Here is a 25,822-nt window from a genome sequence, read left to right as displayed (position 1 = left end):
ATGCTTCATACATTATTAATATAGCTACAATCAGAGTACAACATAATATACAAAAAGAAGCGATAAGTCAATCAGATGGGACTGTAGGTAGATCATTAATGGTTGCCAATAGTCTCTCGGTTTGGATCTTAATGGAAGCTCTTCTTCGTAGGTTTTCAGGATGTCCTTACAGTACACCATGTCATGTATCCATTACTTACATGTGAGATGCTTTTTGCCATTCCAATACATAGACAGTCTACGCTTAGCCAATAATAACGCAACCACAGAGTTTTTTAGTTATTGGATTTCAAATTGGAACCAGACCTAGAAGACGTACACGGATTGTGCAGTCGATGGTCGTTTCTAACACTGCGCTTAACGTTGTTGTTACAGTTTTACAATAGTTACTAATATGCGGACATTGCCATGCTAAGTGTATAAAATCTGCTTCTTCAGCTCCACAACATTTACAACTTGCGTCTATGCGGAGACCGCATCTGTGTAATTTAGCCGGTGTGTGGTACGTTTGGTGTAAATATTTATAATGAATAAGACGTAAGTTACCATTGAGCATAAATAGGGCAGTCAGAGCACAACACTTAGTCCATTCTTCTTCAAGACCGGGCGTGTCTAAAACCATCGACCATCTATTTCGTGCCTTGCATGTGTTTTCTGCTCTGTCAGTTTGTAATAGGACATATAGTTTGGTCGATAGGTGAACATTGTTCGAATCCGTTATGACCATTTGTATTGCTTGAACATGCGGTTCTGCTGGAAATGTGGGATAGTGATTTTTAATTGCACCACGCAACCTATGATAGGTGAACTTGAAAAGGAGCGTTTGGTTACTAATATGGTGAAGGTCGTTCGCTTCTATAAACATTCTGTTGTCCTATAAATCACCCATCTTGTCTATGCCAACCTGTTGCAGCAGAGACATGCCCACCTTCTCCTGAGTCCGATAACGCGGGATGTTGCGGTAAAGGCAACGCTGGCGCGTACAGCTGGAGTTTATTCGACAATTTCCCCATTCTCTGCCATGCCATGTTTGTTGTGCGAATAGTGTGTAATATTTCGAGCCATGTGCTCGGGGGTGTGGCAATATATATTGGAGCGGTATTGGGTGGGCGTCCATCTTTGACCGCCGTATGTGGGAGGTATCTGATTGGATGGTACCAAAAATGTGAAAATTGCCTGCGGGGTATGGGAGTGTCGGCGCATGGAGCTCAATGAGGGCTTGCTTGCTAGCCCAGATAAGGCGAGTTACACAGTACGCCAGTCTTTGGAATACTACTTTTGGCTGGGTTATTGGGATATTGTTAAATAGATATAAGATTTGCGGCAATATGACCATCTTTACCACCGCTATTCTGTCTACCAGGGACAGAGGGAGATGTATCCTTTCTACTTTGTCTCCCAGTTTACTGATGGCAGTACCATAGTTACTACGTATTACCACCGCTGGGTCTCTGTGATACCAATTGCCCAGGTAGCGGACAGGGTCTGTTTGCCACTCCACTGGAAAGTCTGCCGGGTGTGGTGCAGTAATGTCCGTCGGTGGGATGATGGTGGATTTACTCCATTTTATTTGTAGACCCGATTGCCTGCCAAATTTAATGTATTCCCGTAGTAAAGGAGATAGGTTATCTTGCGGGTTGCGGACATTAAGTAACATATCATCGGCATACAAAGAGATATTTATAGGGCGTTGTAAAAAGCGCAGTGCGGCATGTTTGTGATGTTGCCTAATTTTGCACGCTAAGGGTTCAAGAGCAATGGCAAAGAGGAGGGGCGATAGTGGCCACCACTGTCTAGTTCCCCGCGTAATTTGTATAGTGTCTATACATATTGATTTATTTTAATATGTGCAGTGGGTTTTCTGTATAAGATTTGAATCCACTGTAGTAGGATTAAGGGTAAGCCCATTTTTTGTAGTACTGTGGTTAAGTAGGTCCATTCTACCGAGTCAAATGCCTGAGCGGCATCCATTAGAACAGCCGCCGCCTTGAGCTCCGGGTTAAGTAGATGGGAGAGGGTGCATATATTGTGCATATATTGTCTGTTGTAGAGCGGTTTGGTATAAACCCCGATTGGTCTGGGAGTATAATGTTGGACATGAGTGGTTGCAGGCGTGTGGCTATAATTTTGGCTAGTATTTTTGTGTCCGTATTTATTAAAGAGAGTGGGCGGTATGATTCACAGATCTCAGGGTCCTTACCAGGCTTCAGGAGCGCTATATTCATGGCCTCACGAAGCGTGGGAGGAAGGATTTGCTTGTTGTGTGCATCACCATACGTTGCCACAAGGTGAGGTGCTAGAAGGTAGACGTATGCCTTATAGAATTTCCTCGCAAACCCATCCAGGCCTGGTGCTTTTCCGTTGGGTACGGCTTTTATTATCTCTATGACCTCTTCAACTTTAATTGGTTGTGCTTGGTTTTCTCGTTGGTTATCCGATAAACAGGCTATGGCAATGTCCTCAAAGTACGCTAAACCTTCAGGCTTCTCAGCTGTGCTACGTGTAGCGTATAGCTCACCATATGCGGCCCTAAAGGCCTGCAATATGCCTTGAATATCATACTGCAGGTTACCCTGTGAATCTTAAACTTTTTTTTACTGCTTGCGTTGTGCTTTTGACAGATTTTATAGGCTAGTACACGCCCGACCTGCCTCCCTCACCATAAGCTCTTGCTATTCAACCCATAGTTAAGCTCACTATCTACATAGTTCTGGTATTCAGATAGTTTCATGGATAGTTCCCAATAAAGCAGTGTTGTGGGTGCGTTCGTATTCCCTCTCCAAGTTCTGGAGTTTATCCTCGCATTTACGTATCTGAGTGCAGATGCCTTTTAGAATACCCGCAGTGGTATTGATGCATGCGCCACGTAAAGTGGCTTTGAATGCTTCCCACACTAGACTAGGATCATCTACAGATTGTGGATTGAATTGGAAGTATTCCTCTATGGCATTTTGAATGGCAGCTCTATATGATTCGTCTAATAGTGATTTAGCATTAAACCCCCATGTATACGGAGGTGGAGTACAGTTGGGTAGGTCAATGGACAGCAGTATTGTGTTATGATCTGATAGTGTCTTTGGTAAATGGCGTATTTCACCTATCCAAGTACTTGCTACTGTGGTTGTAAGCCAATAATCTATCCGCGACCAACTATTGTGTATGGTGGCACTGTGTGTAGCTTGTAGAGAAGCTGCATTACTCAGTCTCCATACATCTACTAAATTGAATTCTGTCATACTTACGGCCCAAGTGTGCAGTTCTTTAGTGGTACCAGCTCTATCCAGGTCATCATTTAATGCCAAGTTAAAGTCTCCATCTCAGGTAGTTCTCGGAGCTGCACTCTAATACGGGCGAATAAATCATGGTCATCTATGTTGGGACCATACACATTCACTAGTCTCCGGTAGTGACCTCTAAGTTGACCAGACACAATGATATATCGACCTACGTCCTCGGTCTGTGTATGAGTTACAGTAAGGTGTACCCTTTTTTTACTAGGATCATAACCCCTCTGGAGTACGAGGAATATTACGATGTGAATGTAGCTTCATCCCATCTGCGTCCCAAGTGGTGATTGACAGCATTTGTTAGATAAGTTTCTTGTAGAAAGGCAATATCTGTATAGTGTCTATCATGGTAGGCGAAAATATGGCGTATTTTTTGGGGGGTTATTCAACCCTCTAACGTTCCAAATAAGCAATCTAAGTGGTGTTGTCAACACCCTACTGCACATTCTAATGGAGAAGAAATATCATACCATGCTGGAGTGGTCCCTGATTGCAAACATGCGACAGAGCACATATTAAATTACATTGTATTAGCATCATACGCATAGCAGCATCGGTGGCTGGCATATGTTGTTGTGTGTGATAGCCTGAGAAACAAACCAACAGTTCCCCTTTCCCCCACCCACTTTAGCATCCCAAACATGCCAAAGACCAACCCTGAAAAACAAAATGAACATCATAATAACTGTTATGGGGATCACCCTTAGGGGGCCGCTAAGTGCACACAGTTGTATCTGCATAGACTGATGTGATCGGGTGGTACCTGTACATCATGGCCTTTACAGTTCCAGAGAAAACATACAATCATTACCGCAGCAAAAGGACCTAATTAGGCGTTTAGCCATGACGAGACCGTAGGCAGCACATTACAGATTGCGAAACTTGGAATTCCATGCAGCTTGCAAATTTCCATGTAAAGAGTAGCACAAAGACATACGATATATATTAGTATGCTAAATGACATATGTCCCACACCCTACCAACTGAGAGCGTCCAAAGCATTTCAGTGCGTGTCTATCACAGCAATACAATAGAGCATTTTTAGTGTACAACTAGTGCTCACAACTACATTATGCACGCTGCACAAGGAAAACCGATAGAGAATCCATTTAAACAAACGTTTTGCTGCAAGCCTTATGAGCAAACATTGAAAGGCACAGTAGTTACATTACCAAGGAGTCTGAGAGTCTTTCCATATCTGTCCGAATCTGACGCTGCAGTGGACCTAGCTGGCGTTTTGTTTTTATGAGCAATGATTTTACTGAAGTCCTCTGCAGCTTTGGGCATGGACAGAATCTTAGTTTGTCCTCCGTGAGATGCAAGTAATCTTGCTGGATAAAACATGGTGTAATCCACTCCCATGTCTCGCAGCTTCTTCATGGGCGCGAATTCCTTGCGAGCTGATTGTACCAACATCGTGAAATCAGGGTAGAACTACTCTGCATTGCCCTTATAGTTTGTTGTTTTTCTCTAGCCAAACGCAATATCATGTCCCTGTAATTAAGGATATGGGCAACAATAGATTGTGGAGGGGCACCTGGAACCGGTTTGGAAACGAGAGTTCTATTTGCTCGTTCGACAATGAATATTGGGGAAAATACCTCAGCGCCAAAAATCTCACTCAACATTTCTTCCACAAATGTCTCCATTTTGCCAATGTTTGTGCTTTTTGAAATTCCCGTAACGTGAATGTTGTTGCGTCACGATCTGGCCTCAAAATCTTCGTTCTTGTAAATAACTTCTAGTATTTTGTCCATCTCTAGGCATTTATGAGTAGTGGAGGTTGATTCGTCTTCAACTGTCGAGAGACGTAGTTCTGCATTGTCCAATCGTTTGCTGTGTTTATCAATTTTGGATGCCATATTATCCACTCTTAATGTAAGGGTGTCAATCTTATTAGCTTTGGTCTGCAGACTCTGTTGGATCGATTGTAGAGAATTTTCCAGTTTAGACTTTTTAGCGTGCTCCGCATCAAGTTCAGTTTCAGAGAGGGTTGACGTTTCTCTGGGTGTGCGACGGGTGTCAAATGACAGTTTATGCTGCTATTTATCAGGTTTGCCCATCATTAGCAGGTAGGTGTCAGCCAGTGAGGTGATCTATAGCGTACAGCGCTGTGGCAACCGATGGAGCCAGCCACATACACCTCTGTCTGCGGTGGCGTTCCACATTCGGCTTGGTACGGATTAATAGAGCAGGCAGCTCTCTGCATGCGAACACGCACGTAAAGGAGAGCCAGTGTCACACCATCCAGTGTCGCAAGGAGAGGGTTGGTGGATATGATTACCACCCTTGTTGTAATTCACAGTTTAAACCCAGAAGTAGGAGGAGTGACATACACAGCGCAATTTAGTTCACTTTGCATCCCCAGCAAGGTTACAAATTAGCAGCCAGTATCGCATCGGTACAGTCTGCAGCAGTTGGACAGGCACCTCAGGGCAGCTGCACAATTTAAACATGCGTTGCCTGGAGAATGAGTATGTGGAGCCACGCAGGAGAGGAGAGTCAAATCACAGGATTCAGTACACAGCCGCGTGGGATGGTCGCGGCGCCACTGTGAACTTACGGTTGCCCCAAGCGTGTACAGACAGTTCTGAGCAGCTCCCTGCCAAATAGTTGTGTCAGTCACTTCACAGCGCCCGCTGTCCGCCCGCACCAGGCAGCTTACTCTGTGTGATGTATCGCGGGCCGGTGCACGTCTCTGAACTGCCATGCGGTAGAAAACAACGCACCACTCGCAGCCCGTCTCTGATCTCTGCCCAGTTACAGACAGGTCCCATATGCAGCGGTAAAAGTTGAGATCGCTGTCCGACAATAGCCCCCGCCGATCGCCAATAAAATGGTTTCAGCAATCCAGCGCCATTATACAGCGGTAAAGCAGGCACCCACATGCCGGTGATGAACACAGCACACGTCAGTCCACCTACACTGCAAGGCAGGGCGCCACCATTTTCCCCTGCACTCCGCTCCTGGCAGGCCACCCACGCCACCCCGGTTTTTCACAGGTGTTACTGGCTCATTTGCCTCCAGGACAGCTTCCACTTGTAGCCGCTGTAGTACGCCATGATTTTTAACGAGTTTCAATCGTCTTGTGCAGGCCAAAGCGTTAATTTAATACAGGATAATGGACCCGACCAGCGGAGCGACACTACAGTGCAGCAATTCCGTTGCTGCCCTCTAGCGCCCCCGCTAATAGAGGTTTATGGTGCTGTGAGTTTGTCATTAGGAACTCCACAGCACCATAATGGCTATACTGAAAACTGGGATGTTTGCATCAAACTTATTAGCATTAAACCCACACTGATGCCAGTGTGGGATTTAATGAAAAATGCTCTCGGAGGGCATCTTAGAGATGTCTCCTGAAACACGACCAGCCTCTATTGGTTTCCGCAGGGGAGCTTCAAAGGCCTTGCTGCCGTTTGAATGCGACCCCCAGCCTCTTCTGCTATCAGGAGCAGGCCCCCTTCCACCCTCCCCTCCTGTTCGGCAGGAAGGTGGGAAAAATTAGAGCAGCCCAGGTGTAGCCGCCTCTCCCAAACCCACCCCCAGGTGGGCGAGGCGAGGTGAAGCCCACTCCTCACTGCCCATCATCTTGCAGATGGTAAACACTCCCCAATCAGGATTAGGAATAGTGCCCACTCCCCCATGTGGGGTGAACACAACAAGGGTGTAGTCACCCTGAGGTCAGTAGCCCATTGGCTACTGACCTTGAGACCCCCTAAAGATCCCCACTAAATAAAGTATTCAGGGGGAAGCCCTGAACCAAGAAGACAGGTTCCTGCAACTTACGAAGAAGGACGAAAGAAGAAGCACCCAACAGATGAGACTGTAGAGTACAACTGACATGGCCCCAGCCTGTCTGCAGTTTCCAGAGATCCTGCTCCAAAGTCACCTTGACCTGCAGCCACCGACCTCCAGAACCCCGGGGAGGACTGACTGCCTTCCACAAAGACCGGATCTCCTGTGAACAGCAGCTCGGTTAAAAATAAAAAAAAGAAATATAGCCAAGACATTCTCCGAGCATGCTGAAGACCAAGAAACCCGACGCCTGGAAGCAGCACTGCACCCGAAGCCTACGGCCCGAATCCGGGTGGCCCAATGGTCCCAGCGAGGTCCCCCAGCACTCCAGAGTCCGAGTCCACCGTGGGTTGACCCCTCCAGGACTCCACAACGTCGCCTGCAACCTCATCATGGAGCCCCCCCCTCACTCCCTTAACCAGGAGTGACCTAGTGGTAAGGTTTAATCTGACCGAAAAAGGACACCCCAGCATCCAGCCGCCCTATGCCCTGGAGAAGAGAACCTGAGGGGCACCTACGTCCCAAAGCCCTCCAACTTACCTGGCCAGCTGTTTGTTCCTCCCGTACGTCTTCATGGACCGAGCCTGGAGCCAAAGTCCGAAACCAGCAACTCCCTTTGAAAACAGGGCACCCAACGGCTAAACAGCACCCAGCCGCCCATGCGCCGCTGCAGTGCACCTTGTGTGCTAACTCGGAACCCCCTTTGCCCTGAGCCTAACACCAGGAGATTAGCTCCCACAACCTTGTGGCCTGCTCATAAGCAGCCACCAACCGGAAGCCTCCTATCACCCATTGGTTAACATTGGGCCTTAGCACTCTGCACCCGACCGCCCTAGTATCGCTGAGGGTGTTCTGAGAGTGCATCCTCGATCCTGGGGGAACCTTGGTTCTAACCCCAGAATACCAACTCCCACAAATAAGTACTTAACTGCAAATCGTTAACTTCATTTCCTTCCATTGGATTGCATGGACTGCTTTTCCTTACATTCTTTGGAGTTGGTTTGCATGAAACATTGAAAAACCGCAAATGTACTAAAAGTGAATTACTTACCTTTTGTCTAAGAAATGTTTCAGTGTGATATCTATGCTAATTCAAGTGTCACCAGATCACTTGACCCTACCTGCACTGCTAATGCAAACTTCCCGTTTGCTCAGTTATATAACCACTATGTTCGAGGCATGTGGGCTACTGAATTCATATCTGTGCATAGATCGCCCCCTAGTGTTGGGTCCGGGTGATTGCACATTGTTGTCCTGGAAGAGTCTTCGAAGTATCACGAGATAGGTGGCTCCTCCCTCGGACTACAGTGCGCATGGGCATCCTCTCCATCCCCAGATTGTTTTTCTCCGCCATTGGGTTCGGATGTACTTTCCTACTCTCCAAGTTCGGAATCAAGAAAACTTCTAAAAAGGCCGAAAGGCCTTCGGATACCGTCGGTATTGTTAAGCGCTCGGTGCCATTCCCCTTTTTACTACTCGGTTGCACTCCAGCCGTTAAATCGGGCCGTGAGGCCTTCTCGACACCACGTGGACCGACCGTCGATGGAACGAAGTCCGTTCAAGTACTGCCCTCAATGCAACTCGAAGTTCCCGCACACAGACAAGCATCCAGTGTGCAACAAATGCCTATCTCCAGATCAACAACGAAGATAGTTGCCTGGCCTGTGCCCAGTTCCGATCAAAAAAGACTATTCGGAATCGACGGGCGGCGAGGCAAGAAATGCAACGATCGGCGCTGGAGCCCGATAACATCTTCAGGGACGAAGAAGATCTAGCGAGCCCCGAAGACTCAGACCAAGACGACGGACAATACTCGGAGCCTGACTCTGAATACTACCCCGAAGAGGGAGAACTAATCGTCGATCTCGAAGACTATGATCAGGACATCGTAGCAGTTGAAGACGACTCCGATGACGGCGAGGGGCGAACCGTGAGTACACCGCCCCATATAGACACTACACCTCTATCAGAGACTCAGGTCAAGGCATCGCCAGCAGGCCTTAGCCGAGACCAACAACCTCGTTCTACAGCCCCGCCATATCGCTCTGCTAAGAACATATCGAAAGAGCCCTCTGAGACACGCCATACAACATCGGTTCCATCGAAACTGAAACTTGTTGACAATACAGTCTTCGGACCGAATTACGTCGAACCGAAGGCCACAGTACCCTTAAAACCAAAAACAGTCGAGCCGACATCGAAGACAAAAGCAGTCGAGTCGAGCTCCAAGTCAAAGGCTGTCGAGTCAACCTCGAAGCCAAAACACGTCGATTCAACTCAAACACAAAAACACGGCGAATCGACCCCCAAAAGGCACGTCGAATCGAGCAAATCAGCCTCAAGTATCGACAAGGGGAGCAAACCAGTCGATGACAGAACAAGGCCTACGTCCAAAACTAGCGTTGAACCGAAAGCGAAGGTGGACGAAAAGAAATCTGTTGAGTCGAAGCTCATCGACCCGAAAAAGGGCGTCGACCCGAAACAGCAGGCTCCAAAACTACATAAGAGTTGATCGAACAGACAACACCGCTCTGTCCGAAAAAAGTTGTGAAGCCAGCAAAGGACGTTCAACCAACAAAACCTGTTGAAAAACAACCGAAAGCGATACAACCACCTAAAACGGTTCGAAGTACCAAAAAACATCAACCCGAAAAAACAAAAAGCAAGGGTTGTAACGCCAAAGCCAACAACTGTGGAAGAAGAGCTTCTTCACCCAGATCCCTCCACAGACAACCAGTCAAAAATCTACATTGATCCAAAAACTGGTAAAGTGACTGTCTATACTAAAAAGAAAAGGCTCTACCAACTGAAGACTCTTACAGGATCCCCCTAAAGAAGAAGAGAGACTGTGCTACCTCTCCTATCCTCTTTGAACCTATCACTCCTGCTATGCCTACTACTCCTTATACCCCAACCTCACCAACACGCTCTGACTACAACCCTGATGAAGATCAGGACGCAGATGTAGGTTTTGGTTATCCACAAAACCCAAATACAGAGCCAGACACACAACCATGGGGTACAGGAGGGGAACCAGACAATGAAGGGATTCTGCCCATTACAGACCCTGCAGTATACCCTACTAAGCCATCACCCACAGAGGATACAGTTGCATTTAATTCTCTTTTAGATAGAGCAGCAACCTACCACAATGTAGAGATGCACTCTGATGCTATTGAGGAAGACTTCCTCTTTGATACACGCACAACATCTGAAAGACACGTCAAAACACTCCCAATGCTAAAAGGGGTGTTAAAACACGCAGGTGACAATTTTAAGGACACCGCTAGAGCCCGGGTTATAAACCCTAGAATTGAGAAAAAATACAGAGCTGCACCTATAGATCCTACATACATCAAAGGACAGCTACCCCTAGATTCCTTAGTGGTGTCAAACGGACGTAAGCGTGCAAACTCACAAACTACTTATGAGGCTGCACCTCCAGTCAAGGAATCTAAGATATTTGAGGCATCAGGCAAAAGAGTGGCGGCTCAGGCAGCAAACTCCTGGAGAATAGCCAATACACAGGCCTTGCTGGCCAGATATGATAGGGCGCACTACGACAGTTTGGAAGAAATTCTCCAACACTGCCTGATCCCTGCAAACAGCAGGCAGATGAACTCATACAAGAGGGAAAGCTCATCACCAATGCATCCATTAAGTGTGCACTAGACGCGGCAGACACAGCTGCCAGATCCGTTAATACCAGCGTGCTAACAAGGCAACACGCATGGCTTCGTATATCAGGCTTTGAAAATTAAGTCCAGTCTACAATTCTTAATCAGCCAATTAACCCAGACTTTTTATTTTGTCCAGCTGTTGAATCAATTCTGGACAAAAGGAAAAAGGATGCAGAAACTGCAAAATCTATGGGAGCACTTCAGTCCCAACAACACCGGGGCTCCTTTCGTCGCTCCAATTATAGAGGAGGAGCGCGAGGAACATCACAGCAATCCTCCAACTCCAAATCTAACACACAATCCACATATACCAAGAACACCTGCATGGGCGGTTATAGAGGAAACAATACCAAAGGCAGAGGTCGTGGAGGCAATACAAATAGATCCTCCACTAACACAAAACAGTGACTTCTTGACACTCCCCCCAGAACACATAACACCAGTCGGGGGAAGAATACAACAATTTTAACAAGTCTGGTTAAATATCACCACAGACAAGTGGGTCAGGCAAATTATCCAACATGGCTATTGCCTAGAGCTCACCTCCGCTCCACCCAACATACCACCCGTGCACCGTCCTAAGTCACAAGAACATATAACGTTACTTCAGCAAGAGGTCATCAGTATGCTGCAAAAGGGGGCCATAGAACCAGTCCCACTGGAACATCAGGAAACAGAAGTATACTCCCTATACTTCCTAATTCCAAAGAAGGACGGGTCTCTCAGACCAATATTGGACCTCAGGCCCCTCAACCTTTACATTCTGTCAGAGCATTTTCACATGCTCACTCTCCAGCAAGTCATACCATTGCTTCGCCAGGGAGACTTCCTAGCAACTTTACACCTCAAAGATGCATACTTTCATATACCAATACACCCTGCTCACAGAAAGTATTTCAGGTTCACCATTCAAGGGCAACACTACCAATTCAAGATCCTGCAATTTGGGGTGACAACAGCTCCAAGAGTGTTCACCAAATGTCTAGCTACAGTAGCAGCACATCTCAGAAGGCAACACATACACGTGTACCCTTATCTGGACGACTGGCTAATACACCCGCCAACAGCCCAGCAATGTGCCGACAACATGTCAAAAACCATACACCTACTGCACAGTTTAGGATTCTCACTAAACTACCCAAAGTCACACCTACAACCCTCCCACGTCCAACAGTACCTGGGAGCTACAATAGATACACTGTCCGCAAAAGCATACCCCAAAACAGCACGGGTCCAGGAAATGCAGACGCGGATACAAAGGTTCAGACCCCAACACTCTCTACCAGCTCGAGTGGTTATGCAGCTAATAGGCATGATGGCCTTGTGCGTATTCATAGTCCCTCACGCCAGACTACATATGCGCCTGCTACAAGAATGCCTAGCAAGGCAGTGGAACCATGCTCACGGCCAATTAAAAGACCTAGTATTGGTGACCAGTCGTGCATACAACTCTCTGCATTGGTGGAATCCACAAAACCTTTGCAAAGGTCGACTGTTCCAAGAGCCTGTCCCACAAATAGTGTTAACAGGTGACGCATCCCTACTAGGATGGGGAGCCCATGTCCTACACTACACTGTGCAGGGACTCTGGACTATACAACAAAAGAAGATGCATATCAATCTCCTAGAATTGATGGCCATCTTTCTAGCCCTAAAAGCTTTCGCGAAACACTTACGCTACAAAGCTGTGTTGATCCGGACGGACAACATGACAGCTATGTATTGCATTCAGAAACCGGGAGAACACACTCGCCACAGCTGTCGCACCTAGCTCAAGCAATGTGGAAATGGGCCATTCAGAGGAACATCTTTCTCATGGCAGAACACCTCCCAGGCTAGGACAACCAAGTGGCCGACCTCCTAAGCAGGCACAGCCAACAGATGCATGAATGGGAAATTCACCCCAAAGTGCTCCAACCATTCTTCCGGAAGTGGGGACATCCGGAAATAGATCTGTTTGCCACAAGCGAAAACACAAAATGCCAGTACTTTGCCGCCAGGTTCCCACATCCGCAGTCGCAAGGCAATGCGATATGGATGAACTGGTCAGGCAAATTTGCGTACGCTTTTCCCCCAGCTCCACCAATAACGCTGGTGGCATTCCACACGCAAGCTAGGGGCATCCATGGCTTTCCTAGGAAATATTCCTTTACAAGAAATTTGCAGAGCAGCCACATGGTCAACCGCACATACATTTACAAAACACTATTGTGTAGATGTACATTCAAAACAGCAAGCTGCTGTAGGACAGGCTGTTCTCAAAACTCTTTTCCAGACTGCTGCAGCTGACACAGGTAGCCGCTGCTAAGGGAGATACTGCTATACATTCCATGCACAGATATGATTTCAGCAGCCCACATGCCTCGAACGGAATATGCTACTTACCAGTATGCATCTGTTCTTGGCATGTAGGGCTGCTGACATTCATATCGCCCACCCGCCTCCCCGGTGCCTGTCGCAGCTGCAGCATTCATTCTTTGCATGGACATCTCTTACTGTACTATACTCCATCTCTGCCACAATGGCGAAAAACAATCTGCGGATGGAGAGGATGCCCATGCGCACTGTAGTCCGAGGGAGGAGCCACCTGTCTTGTGATACTTCGAAGACTCTTCCAGGACAACAATGTGCAATCATCCAGACCCAACACTAGGCGGCGATATATGCACAGATATTAAAGTCAGCAGCCCTACATGCCAAGAACAGATGCATACTGGTAAGTAGCATATTCCTTCCTACTATTTGCGTAGTTTCTCACGATTTCAACCATAAAACATTTATGCAATGACTTCAATGCAAATTCACTTTACATAATTCTTTTACTTAGAATTCAAAAAACCTTTTTTCATGATGAATGCCATTACTAACATAAAACATCAACTAGTGCAATTCAATGCTAAACAATCAAAAGTTTCCAGAAATGCTGTCGTAGATCCCAATGCATTTTGGGATGCAAGATCCCTTCTTCAGGGAAACTGTGAAAATAAAATGTAATCTGTCAAATGTACTCAGCAACATAAAATGGTTCAAGTCACACCTCTCTTAGCATTCTCTAGGACTTAGTTCAGTGTAATATAAACATACACCTTGGAGTTCACCATCACTTGCCCTAGAAAATAAAATGAAATAAAAATTACCCAAAACGGTGATCAATGTGACCAATGTTTTCGTGAAAAGTCCACTTACCGACGAGAATAAAATCCTGCAACCTAACGGAGTGGCTGTAGTCTCACCATCAATAAAACGAGGCATAATCACCTGTAATTGTACATGTAAAAACGCCCAATTCACTCCCTGCTGCAAAATCACCACGAGTTAAACACTCTGGCTACTACCACATTTTCTAAAGGTGCTCAATCTCTATAACTAAATCAAACCTGGAATATATTTTATATATTAGAAGAACAAAGCTAATGCGAAATTACATCCTGAGACTAGAACCTACCTAATTCCAAGATGGTGTAATTGGCACTCAGATTAAACAATCTTTGCCCCTCTTTGTACGTTGAAAGACTGCAGATCACCTTAGTTGTCAAGGAAACACGTATTGGCTGGCCCCCTGTAACAATATATATATTATACTCCTGCTGTCAATCAAAACTGGTTATTCTAAAGTGTATTTTGCTGCTTCTTAATCGCACATTGTTACCTTTGTTCAAAAGCCAAATGAAAGGCCAACACACTGAATCTCCAGTACGCGTCTGTGTACTGCTTAAACACTCCTCGCTAAGTGCTCTTACCGGCTTCCTGAAACAGAACGCCATAAATTACATTCATGCATAATGATCACCCCTGTGTAAACCAGGACACCTCTGTCTACGTAATTTACTTTGGCATCTAACGAATACACCACACTCGTTGAATTGTAGTAATTCTCAGAACTTTGCGTGCACCTTCTTATAATGTGAAACCGGCTCCCTGGAACGGAACGCCGTGTTTAAACCCGGTCACAACTCTCACTCTATTTCGTGATCATCTTGAGCTCAATTTATAATGCATTCCTACCTGGACTCTGCAGTAGAACCGCTGCGTATTCTCATCTATGTCTCCTATAAAAACGTGTTCTCAAACCCGTAGCTAAAACGCCGATGGATATGAACCCGCGCCACTACACATAAACAGAGAACTGTACTCTTTTCCCGCGCCACTTAACATCAACATAGGAATATACACCTTTCCTGATGCAACACCTACACCGTGGCCATCTTAGTGTGTACAAGGTCAAGTGTACACTTGTACTATCCCGAGATACTCACCCCTCAAAAAAGCATCAAATAGTTGACAACAGAATGCTAACGATCAAGGTTAAAAAAAAAAGCTAGCCAACTTTTTGAGTGGCAATTCGCGTTGCCTTCCATAACAGTCCCAGTCAGTCTTGAATAAAATTAGTGTCCCCAATTTTTAACGACGCATAATAAATAAAAATAGTGAAAAATAAAAAATGGTAGTTTTTAAAAACATATTCAGTGAAAAATAATAGTGAAAATAAAAAAACAACCATAAAGTCTTGTCATCAATAATTACATTGCGTAGGATTGTATTACATGTATAAATCCATAAAGAATCCCTTGAACTGCCAAACTAGACAGTCCTTAGAATGCTACAACATTGTGTACAATACAACTCTATTAATCTCAATACTACATGTATATACATAATTACATGATTCTAATATCACAATCAGCTTTTATCTAGTGATACCCACACAAATCAAATATGACCATGTGCATTTACCTATTGTTGAAAACTCTGCTATTATGAGATTCTCATTGTGCATACTAGTCTATCCTTAGACCATTCTGTACCTATTCCTTCATCTTCCCTGACGTTAACTTTTGGGGAAATGTCTACTGCATCTACCTGAATATTGGTAATTATCAACTGATGTCATAAAAAGCATATCCTGTCCAATTTAACGTTTAGCCCTTTGGGCACCATTGATTCCATGAATTTGATCCACCATATTTCTCTTTGTGAAAGCTACTTCGTGTTATCTCGTTCTGGCACCAGTTTGATTTTTTCTAATACTCGAAACCGAAGTTGTGGAAAGGTGTGGTTACATTCAGCCCAATGCGTGGCAAGGCTGGATGTGGTAGATCTACTTTGAATACGGCTTTTATGCTCCGTAATGCAAATTTTCTGTTACCTCTCGGTCTTCCCTATATATAATTTGCCACAGGGGCATTTAATGCTGTAAACAACATATGCTGAATTGCAATCTGCATGGTGATCATGGACATAATATGCTTTCTATGACATCAGTTGATAATTACCAATATTCAGGTAGATGTGGTAGACATTTCCCCAAAAGTTAACGTCAGGGAAGATGAAGGAATAGGTACAGAATAGTCTAAGGATAGACTAGTACGCACAATGAGCATCTCATAAGAGCAGAGTTTTCAACAATAGGTAAATGCACATGGTCATATTTGAATTGTGTGGGTATCACTAGATAAAAGCTGATTGTGATATTAGAATAATGTAATTATGTATATACATGTAGTATTGAGATTAATAGAGTTGTATTGTACACGATGTTGTAGCATTCTAAGGACTGTCCAGTTCGGCAGTTCAAGGGACTCTTCATGGATTTATACATGTAATACAATTCTACGCAATGTAATTATAGATGACAAGACATTATGGTTGTTTTTTATTTTCACTCTATTTTTCACGAAATATTTTTTTTTAAACTACCACTTTTATTTTTCACTATTTTTATTTATTATTCGTCGTTAAAAATCGGGGACACTAATTTTATTCAAGACTGACTGGGACTGTTATGGAGGGCAACGCTAATTGCCACGCAAAAAGTTGGCTAGCGTTTTTTTTTTTCCTTTATCGTTAGCATTCTGTTTACTATTTGATGCTTTTTGAGGGGTGAGTACCTCGGGATAGTACAAGTGTACACTTGACCTTGTACACACTAAGATGGCCACGGTATAGAAGTTGCATAAGGAAAGGTGTATAGTCCTTTGTTGATGTTCAGTGGCGCGGGAAGGGAGTACAGTCCTCTATTTGTGAAGTGGCGCTGATTCATATCCATCGGCGTTTTGGCTACGGATTTGAGAACACGTTTTTATAGGAGACATAGGTGAGAATACGCAGCGGTTCTACTGCGGTGTCCAGGTAGGAATGCATTATAAATTGAGCTCAAGATGATCGCGAAATAGTGAGAGTTGTGACCGGGTTTAATCACGGTGTTCCGTTCCAGGGAGCCGGTTTCACATTATATAAAGGTGCTTGCGAAGTTCTGAGAATTACGAAAATTCAACAATGAACGAGTGTCGTGTATTAGTTTGATGCCAAGGTAAATTACGTAGACAGAGGTGCCCTGGTTTACACAGGGGTGATCATTATGCATGAATGTAATTTATGGCGTTCTGTTTTAGGAAGCCGGTATGAGCACTTAGTGAGGAGTGTTGAAGCAGTACACAGATACGTACTGGAGATTCAGCGTGTTGGCCTTTCACTTGACTTTTGAACAAAGGTAACAATGTGCGATTTAAGAAGCAGCAGAATACACTTTAAAATCACTAGTTTTGATTGACAGCAGGAGTGTGATATATATATATATATATATATATATATATATATTGTTACAGTGGGTCAGCCAGTACGTGTTTCCTTGACAACTGAGGTGATCTGCGGTCTGTCAACGTACAACCGGGCAAAGATTGTTTAATCTGAGTGCCAATTACACCATCTTGGAATTAGGTAGGTTCTCATCTTGTTTAATAAGTCTCAGGATGTAATTTCGTATTAGCTTTGTTCTTCTAATACATAAAGTATATTCCATGGTTTGATTTAGGTATAGAGATTGAGCACCTTTAGAATCTGTGGTAGTAGCCAGAGTGTTTTAACTCGTAGTGATTTTGCAGCAGGGAGTGAATTGGGTGTTTTTACATGTACAATTACAGGTGATTATGCCTCGTTTTATTGATGGTGAGACTACAGCCGCTCCGTTAGGTTGCAGGATTTATTCTCGTCTGTAAGTTGACTTTTCACGAACACATTGGTCACATTGATCACCGTTTTGGGTAACTTTTATTTCAATTTTCACTTTATTTTCTGGGGCAGCTGATGGTGAACTCCAAGGTGTGGTGTGTGTTTTGTATTACATTGAACTAAGTCCTAGAGAATGCTGAGAGGTGTGACTTGAACCATTTTATGTTACTGAGTACATTGGACAGATTACATTTTCTTTTCACAGTTCCCCTGAAGAAGGGCTCTTGCATCCCAAAATGCATTGGGATCTACGACAGCATTTCTGGAAACTTTTGATTGTTTAGCATTGAATTGTACTAGTTGATATGTTTTATGTTAGTAATGGCATTCATCATGAAAAAAAGTTTTTTGAATTCGAAGTAAAAGAATTATGTAAAGTGAATTTGCATTGAAGTCATTGCATAATTGTTTTATGCTTGAAATCGTGAGAAACTACGCTAACAGTAGGAAATAGTGGTTATATAACTAAGCAAACGGGAAGTTTGCATTAGCAGTGCAGGTAGGGTCAAGTGATCTGGTGGCACTTGAATTAGCATAGGAGTTTAACAGGGGAGGGTAGCTACCTCCTTCCCGCCTAGCACGCCCAGACTTAAGCATTTGATAAGTTGAAAATCCGGATTAAAGAAGTTAACTAGGAGTGCGCAGCACAACCCTTTCATTGTAGTATCAGTGTGATATCTAGGCATGTCACACTAATTAGCAAAAGCAACTCAAAAAGTAACGTGCACAGTAATCTGTAGTAGAAACTGAAAAGTCATTTTGAACTGTTTATTTACCTGTAATTCAACCAACTGCATTTGAACCTGTATTGAACTGTAAATCACTGCATAAGATTTTGCAAAGTATTATTTCACTTACCCTCACCAGGCTTGGCTTATTTCTAGAAATGCAATAACTAAATAATATTTTTGATACAAACAAATTGGTCTGAGTACAGTCTTTGTGTGTGACATCATTTCTCGGCTGAGTGTGTACAACAAATGCTTAACACTACCCTCTGATAAAGCCTTACTGCTCGCCCACACTACCACGAATAGAGGGTAAAGTGCTATCTACTTTCACCACTGCGGTTCCACTGGACTCTGTGCACACTATAGCTCATTTTCGTATAGTATGTACAGAGCCAGCTTCCTACACATGGTGAGATGGGGTGGGCAATAAATTCCGCTCCAGCGGAGTTTGCAGAGTTTATCCCACTCTGTGTTATGCTTGTAACGTGGAGTTTAGCCAAACCTCCGCCACCTGGTGTAGTTTTTTTCTCGTGCACGGCTTGCCAACTGTAATTTGGTGAGTGAGAATTGGACTTCCCTCACGTGATTTTCAGGCAGTATGACCGCACACAGTGAGATTTTCTCAATGTCGGCAGTTGCACCCGTTTGCGGTGAGAAAGGTTGCTGCTCCAGTAGAAAATCTACCCTCTGGCACGCCTCTCAGCATGGGCAGCGTGACATGCCGATTCCGCCAACTGGTGGAACTCTGCGATATCGTGCAGAGTTTTCGTTCTACTCCGCGAGTGCCACCCACCTCTTATGGGGAGGAATCTACAGTTAGATTGAATATTCACGACAAAGAATGTTACTAAGGTAAGTAACTTGTTATTGTAAAGTATTGACTACATTTTGCTCCCCATTTTGTTCCTCAAATAAATAATTAAAAATAAGTGAATGTGTCAGATAACACTCAAGTTCTGTAGTTGCAGCAGCTAAATAATCCACACAAAAAAACAGTAGTCCACTATTGTTCCATTTTGATTTTTTCCTGTTTATAGTACCTATTTGAAAATGGCAGACTGGACAACATCTTTACAGAGCCTTATTCCAGATTCATGATGGAACTCACAAAGCTACTGAAGAACTGGAAACCCCCTGTACTGCCAAATGGTAAGGCATGGCTTCATATACTGACTGAATGTTGCGTGTACAACATTGTCCCTGTGTGTCAGGGGTTTCTGTTTTAGAGTGATGTTTTCGGAATCCTAATTGTCATTGTCCTGCTTCTTTTATGCCCAGAAAGTGCTCCTAGGGGAGGAAGCAGTCACTAGCCAGTGGGGTTACGTAGACTCCCCCCATGTGATAACATTTCCTGTAAAGTGTGCCATCTAGCTATCCCATAGTGCTTTATTCTACCCACTCCCAAGATGGCTGAACCTCTCTTCCTGTATTTGGTGCTTGGAAGCCTAGCTTAGAGGTGTAACTACCTGAGGGCTATACGCCCACAGTAAAACCAGTTTGACAGCTGTTTTCCCTCTTACTCTGATGCTAGCCTGTCTACCTACACAGTAGTGCAGTCCCTCCCACATGTTCTCCCTATTTGCCCTTCAAAGGTGGCTTTTCCATTGAAGCTAGCTGCCTTTTGGGCTAACACCCTATGTGGCACTGCTTCCAGCAGGAGGCCTCTATTGTTACCTGTCCTTGGAGCCGTCGACACATTTTCCCGGGTGGGCAGAAGGCTGTCTTGTGGCTTGCATCTGCAAATGGCCACTGATAAACCTGAGACAGAGTGGCAACTTTCTAAAAGTTGCATGAAGCAACAAATTACTTAAATTTTGAGCATCATGTCTGGCTTAAAGTAACAAGTTGTTTGATGCCATGTAGTACCAACTTTAGTAGTTCCATTCAGAAGTTAGAACCGCTGGGTTGTCAGCGTGTAACCCAGTACTGGTCAATTGGGCCACTAGCCTCGCACAATTCAAAATGACAATTATGAGTTTTTTCTGTGCGAACATGGAAAAAAAACTTGGTCTACTTTTTAACATGCTCCAAACTGCCTTGGAACTTGATAGGCTTTATAGAGGTGACTTGTACATATTATTAAAAAGGGAGATTTGGACTTTACCATTGCCTGAAATGCTCTACCACTTTGCAGTGGTAGTCTGGAAGATATTCACTTTGTCATATGCGTGGTGGCACAACTAGTGCTGCAGTATTCGAGTGACACTAACTTACAATCCCTAGGTGCTCCTGGTAACATATGCTAGAAACTTAATAGTAAGTTAAGCGGTGCCAATTGGGTGTAAGGCAATCAACCATACACTTATACAAGGGTCCAAGCACATGCACTGAGTCTTGGTTAGTAGGGCTCAAGGCATTTCAGACCCATTACTCCAGTGCATAAGAGTCCAGATGGGGGCAAAATTTAGGGTGAAACCTGCAAAGAGCCTGTTTTCTCACACTTGCCTAATTGACTGTGGGAATTATGTGCGTGATTGTGAAGGAAGTGTAATGTTTGGCCCCACAGAGTAGAGGTGTCTTCCACCTAGGCTACTGCTGGCGGGTTTGATCTCAGTGCCAGCTGGACCGTCTGAGTCACTTCTACTCCAATTCCAATACAGCATCCAAACCTACATCAGTTTAGGGTACGTCGATACCTACCCCGTCTCCCAAAGTGGTGGTTCTGATCATCCTCTCCGACACTGAACCGACGTCGCACCTGAATCTGACCAAGATATCAGTCCCTGCACTAGATCTTCAGTTGGGCGGCAATATTCATTGCATTGCCTCTTCTGCATTTTAGCGAAATGGGTTCTGCCCATCACCTTGTTTTGGACCTTTTGCTGTCAGTGAGCCTTACAAACTGGTGTCTCACCAACGGAATTCACACAGTAAACAAACTGTGCATGTTTATAGCCAGTGTCCGTCCGTCTTTTTAGATGAGGCCACTGTGACTCAGCACATGTGTGAGGGATGTAGGTCTGGACTACTGTAGTGCGCAGCATTAATTGTGCAGAGGTTAGCCTGGTGCAGAGAGGCGCACTGCAGGGTTGGATATTGACCTGGGGTAAGCCTTATAATATTAGTGAACACAAGGAGATGATAGATGGAGTACTGAAACTTTTCCTGGACCGGAATCCAGTATTCTGGGACTGGTTTCGGGGTGTGAGAAAGTGCCATCTTTCTTGCATTGGTATGCCCCCACTTTTTTCTGAACTGCTGATGTGCTTTAACTGAGTGTGCCCTGGGTTCCTGCCAACCAGGTACCCAGGGCCTGTGTTCCTTCCCTAAAACTGTGCTGAAACTAAAACCCCAATTGGCATCTCTGTCCACCCGTCAGCCACTAGTAAATGGTACTCTAGGTACCCAGGGCATGGTGACCAGAGAAGACCCCTGAGGGCTGAAGACTGACAAGTGTGGTACCAAACTTCCCAGCACATTAAACTCACACTGATGCCAGTGTGGGATTTAATGTAAAATTCACCAGAGGGCATCTTAGAGATGCCCTCTGAAACCCTAACCTACAATCCACTTCTGGGCTGAGTGGCTGCAGAGGCTGCCACACAGCAGGCAAGTTGCTTGCCCCCTAGGTGGAGAGCCCCTAGCTCTCCTGGGCCTGCAACAATGCAGATCCTGGGCGAGGTGCTAGGTCTCCTCCCCCAGGATGGCCAGGGGGAGGCTTCAAAGGCATGCCGCCTCTGTGAGCTTCTCCAGACAATTTGCTGTACCCAGCAACTGGCCCCCACCAGTTCTAACCCCCACTCTGGCGGGAAAAACTACGTCAGGAAGGGGGGTGTGCCAGCCTGTGCCAACCCCACCCCTCAGGTGGGGAGACGAGGTGAAGCACTACCCCGGGCTCCGGCCATCTTGTAGATGGGGAGCCTGCCCAATCCCAGATAGGCTCCTGCCCCCCTCCCACAGGAGAGGAGCAGGCTAGGGGGTTACTCACCCGAGGACTGGGACCTATTGGTACCTGTCCTTGCCCTACCTGTAACGCCCCTAAATTCAGTATTTAGGGGCTCCCTGAACCTTCCTTCCTCAGATCCCGAAAGATAAAAAAGAAGAAAGAAGATCAAGAAGACCCGCCGTGCAGCTGCTAACAGGACGACAACAACTGACTTGGCCACCGCCCTACCGGCCTGTCGGTCCTGGAACCTGCTCCTGCCTAACTTCCAGGCCACCCCTGCAGACAGCAACCTTGGGACACCCAGAGGACTTGCCTGCCTTGACTCTCCTAAAGACTGGGACTTTCATCAGCAGAGGCTCTGCTGTAACAAACCTCCCCTGGTGCCAGACAGGAAGCCCTGGACCAGCCCACTCTGCACCCGCCGAGCCCGGGCCGTACCCCACCAAACCAAGACTACAAGAATGTCCCACTGGCGACTGGGACCCGAAGTCCAGTGCCCAAAGACCCTCCTCGACTAACCAGACGACACCTATAGACTCAGAACTCACGTCCTACAGCACCCTGTGCCTCCCTTTGGGGTACCTACCTGTGCTCCAAGATCCCAACTTATCTCTCGAAGTGCTGGTCGCCCCTGGAGAGACTCTGGCCCCGAGCCTGCAGCCTTTGTTCCTTTTTGACCTTTCCCATTAGATAACAATGAGCGCCCGACGGCTCAAGAGCACCCTGCACCCAGCCGCCCGAGTGCCGCTGTCTGTGCCACCCTGGTCCTATCGTACTTACCCCCCCCCCCCCCCCCCCACCTACCCTCCCACTCGTTTGCCCTGAGCAAGTGGCAATGAGCCCAGCTCCCACAGCCGCGTGACCTGCTAGCCAGCAGCCAACAACCGAAGGCCCCTTTCCCTCATTGGATATCATTGGGCCTAACTACCTCTGCAACCGGCCGCCCTTGTGCTGCTGGGGCTGAACCAACTGTACTTACCTGACCCTAGAGGACCCCTGAGTCTATACCCGTACCTTAACTTAACCAGCCAAGTTCTCACCTGGAAACCAGAACTCACTTACCTGCCATTGGATAACATTGACCAATTTTGACTCGGAAATTTTCTAAGTGTGAAGTTTTGGAAACTGAAAATATTCATATAAAATCAGCCGAGCAGTGGAGAAGCCAGTACTGTACCTTGCAGCCCAGTACTGAACCGCTAAAGTAATCCTTACCGGGTTTACTAGTAATCTGTATTTATCCAGTATTGGGGTATCTTTCATAGATTCACATGCCTGAATCATTCCCCGTCGCCGAGGCGGGAGTCCCACGGTACATATAAAAGCAGTGCCAAAAGTAAATTACAGTAGTAGGCCCTAAATACAGGACTTAGGCCTATATTACAGTAGCCTATCTACCTCATTATGCTGAAAAGACCCAAGTCTTTGTCACAGCCAATCAGCTGTTAACACCCTCTAGAACCCTCTCTGCAGAGCCAGTTCTCCTCAGATTTTCACCGTACGTCGTGTGGAAGGGAGTCTCCCTGAGTGCCAGCTCAGTTTTTCCTTCGGGATGTCAGAGAAGGCTTTGTTCAAGCCTTGCAGAACATGCGACAATGATCAACATAAGGACTGTATACATTGCCTCTATCCATCTCATGAGGCCCAAAATTGTAAGATTTGCCACACCTTCCCTTATAAAACCTTGAGGGGTAGGGAGGCCAGAGTCTTGTTATGGCTCAAATCTTCTAAAGATGATGATGATGATGACAGAGCTTCAACATCAAGTAAGAGAGCAAGATCTCAGGAGAGAGCATCAAGTGAGGGGAGAAAACATCTAAAAACCTCCCACTCCACTCCTGTTACTTCTCCAAAGTCTCTTCCAACTTCTTCAAGACCTTCTACTGTTAAGGATCCTAAGAAGCATAAAACTGTGAGTAAGACTTGCTCTGTCTCTTCAGCCATTTCTGTGTCTACAATTTAATCTTCAGCCCCCTCGTCGACGACTACGGTCTACTACTGCGATTACCTCACCAATCCAGACAAGTAGGATTTCTATTGTCGCTACAAAGACCATCGTCGACGAGTCATCGACGAGAACTTCGTCGTCAAAGCATTCATCGAAGAAAGCACCGTCGACGACAGCTTCGTCGTTGACGAAAGCGCCATCTACGTCGTCGACGAAGAAATCAAACCATTAAGAAAAATGGGTTACAATGGTCCTAATCCTATTGATTGTATGAATTGACTCAATCAATTATTGTTTCCGAATTTTCAAAAGTCTAGAGCACCAACATCAAGTCTACTCTAATATACTCAGTAATCTTAGTACAAAATGATAAACAGCCACCACGATCAAAGGTGAAAGGTACAATGTATTTAATTCATTGTTTCATCTTTTTAAATTCTTTTAAATTCATTTTTTATACACAATGTATTATTTCAAAAATAGATAAAAACAGGTCGTGCCCGAATAGAGCGTGCAAAGAAAAGAGTGATTAGAGTGTAGAATAAGTGAGCGGAAAGGAAATTCACAATAGTAGTCAGGACAGATTCACATTATTTATCAAACAATACCGGGCATGTAAGTTTTGCCGTATTGAGTACCTGGCCAAACATAAAATTCTTTTTAAACCATTGCAATCAAAAGGTTGTTACAAGGTGGATCAAGGTACTACTTCGATATTGGCACAGATATGAAGTAGTGCGCCATCCCAGTATAATTGATGGGAGAATCCTACATTAAGGAGAGTTGATAGGAAGTTATAACTAAGGACTTCTCCCCCGCTGTCTTCTACTGAATGGTTTAAAAAGAATTTGATGTTTGGCCAGGTACTCAATGCGGCAAAACTTACATGCCCGGTATTGCTTGATAAATAATGTGAATCTGTCCTGACTACTATTGTGAATTTCCTTTCCGCTCACTTATTCTACACTCTAATCACTCTTTTCTTTGCACGCTCTATTCGGGCAACCACCTGTTTTTATCTATTTTTGAAATAATACATTGTGTATAAAAAATGAATTTAAAAAGATGAAACAATGAATTAAATACATTGTACCTTTCGCCTTTGATCGTGGTGGCTGTTTATCTTTTTGTACTAAGATTACTGAGTATATTAGAGTAGACTTGATGTTGGTGCTCTAGACTTTTGAAAATTCAGAAACAATAATTGATTGAGTCAATTCATACAATCAATAGGATTAGGACCATTGTTTTTTCATATCACGACGAAGAAATCAAGCCAGTAGACGATGATTTCGTCGACGTCGAGCCCTCAGTCGACGACGATCCCGTCGACGATACCGTCAACGACGAAAAAGAAGAGTCCAGTACCATCCACAGCATTGGCAACAGTTTCAACAGCGTCTACACCAGCAATGCAGGCATTTTCAACGCCTATTGACTCCAAGAGCTTTCAACTTTGCTCTTTCCAGAGAGAGGAGTATTCTTAT

General features: G+C 45.1%; 1 protein-coding gene across 9 annotated transcripts in view; it reads left to right on the top strand.

The window, feature by feature from the left end:
- ZMYM4 (zinc finger MYM-type containing 4) overlaps window positions 1–25,822 on the top strand; it is a 1,284,131-nt gene that overhangs the window by 1,112,807 nt on the left and 145,502 nt on the right. For all 9 annotated transcript variants that reach the window (XM_086956525.1, XM_086956522.1, XM_086956517.1 and 6 more), the window contains one exon: window positions 19,539–19,650. In XM_086956525.1, the coding sequence (XP_086812651.1) occupies window positions 19,539–19,650 (112 nt within the window). The remainder of the gene's footprint in view (window positions 1–19,538; window positions 19,651–25,822) is intronic.

The sequence above is a fragment of the Lissotriton vulgaris genome, chromosome 2_1, assembly GCF_964263255.1.
Source record: "Lissotriton vulgaris chromosome 2_1, aLisVul1.2, whole genome shotgun sequence".
Taxonomy (NCBI): Eukaryota; Metazoa; Chordata; class Amphibia; order Caudata; family Salamandridae; genus Lissotriton; species Lissotriton vulgaris.
The sequence above is the reverse complement of the archived record's forward strand: the minus strand, read 5'-3'. Positions and strand labels throughout refer to the sequence as shown.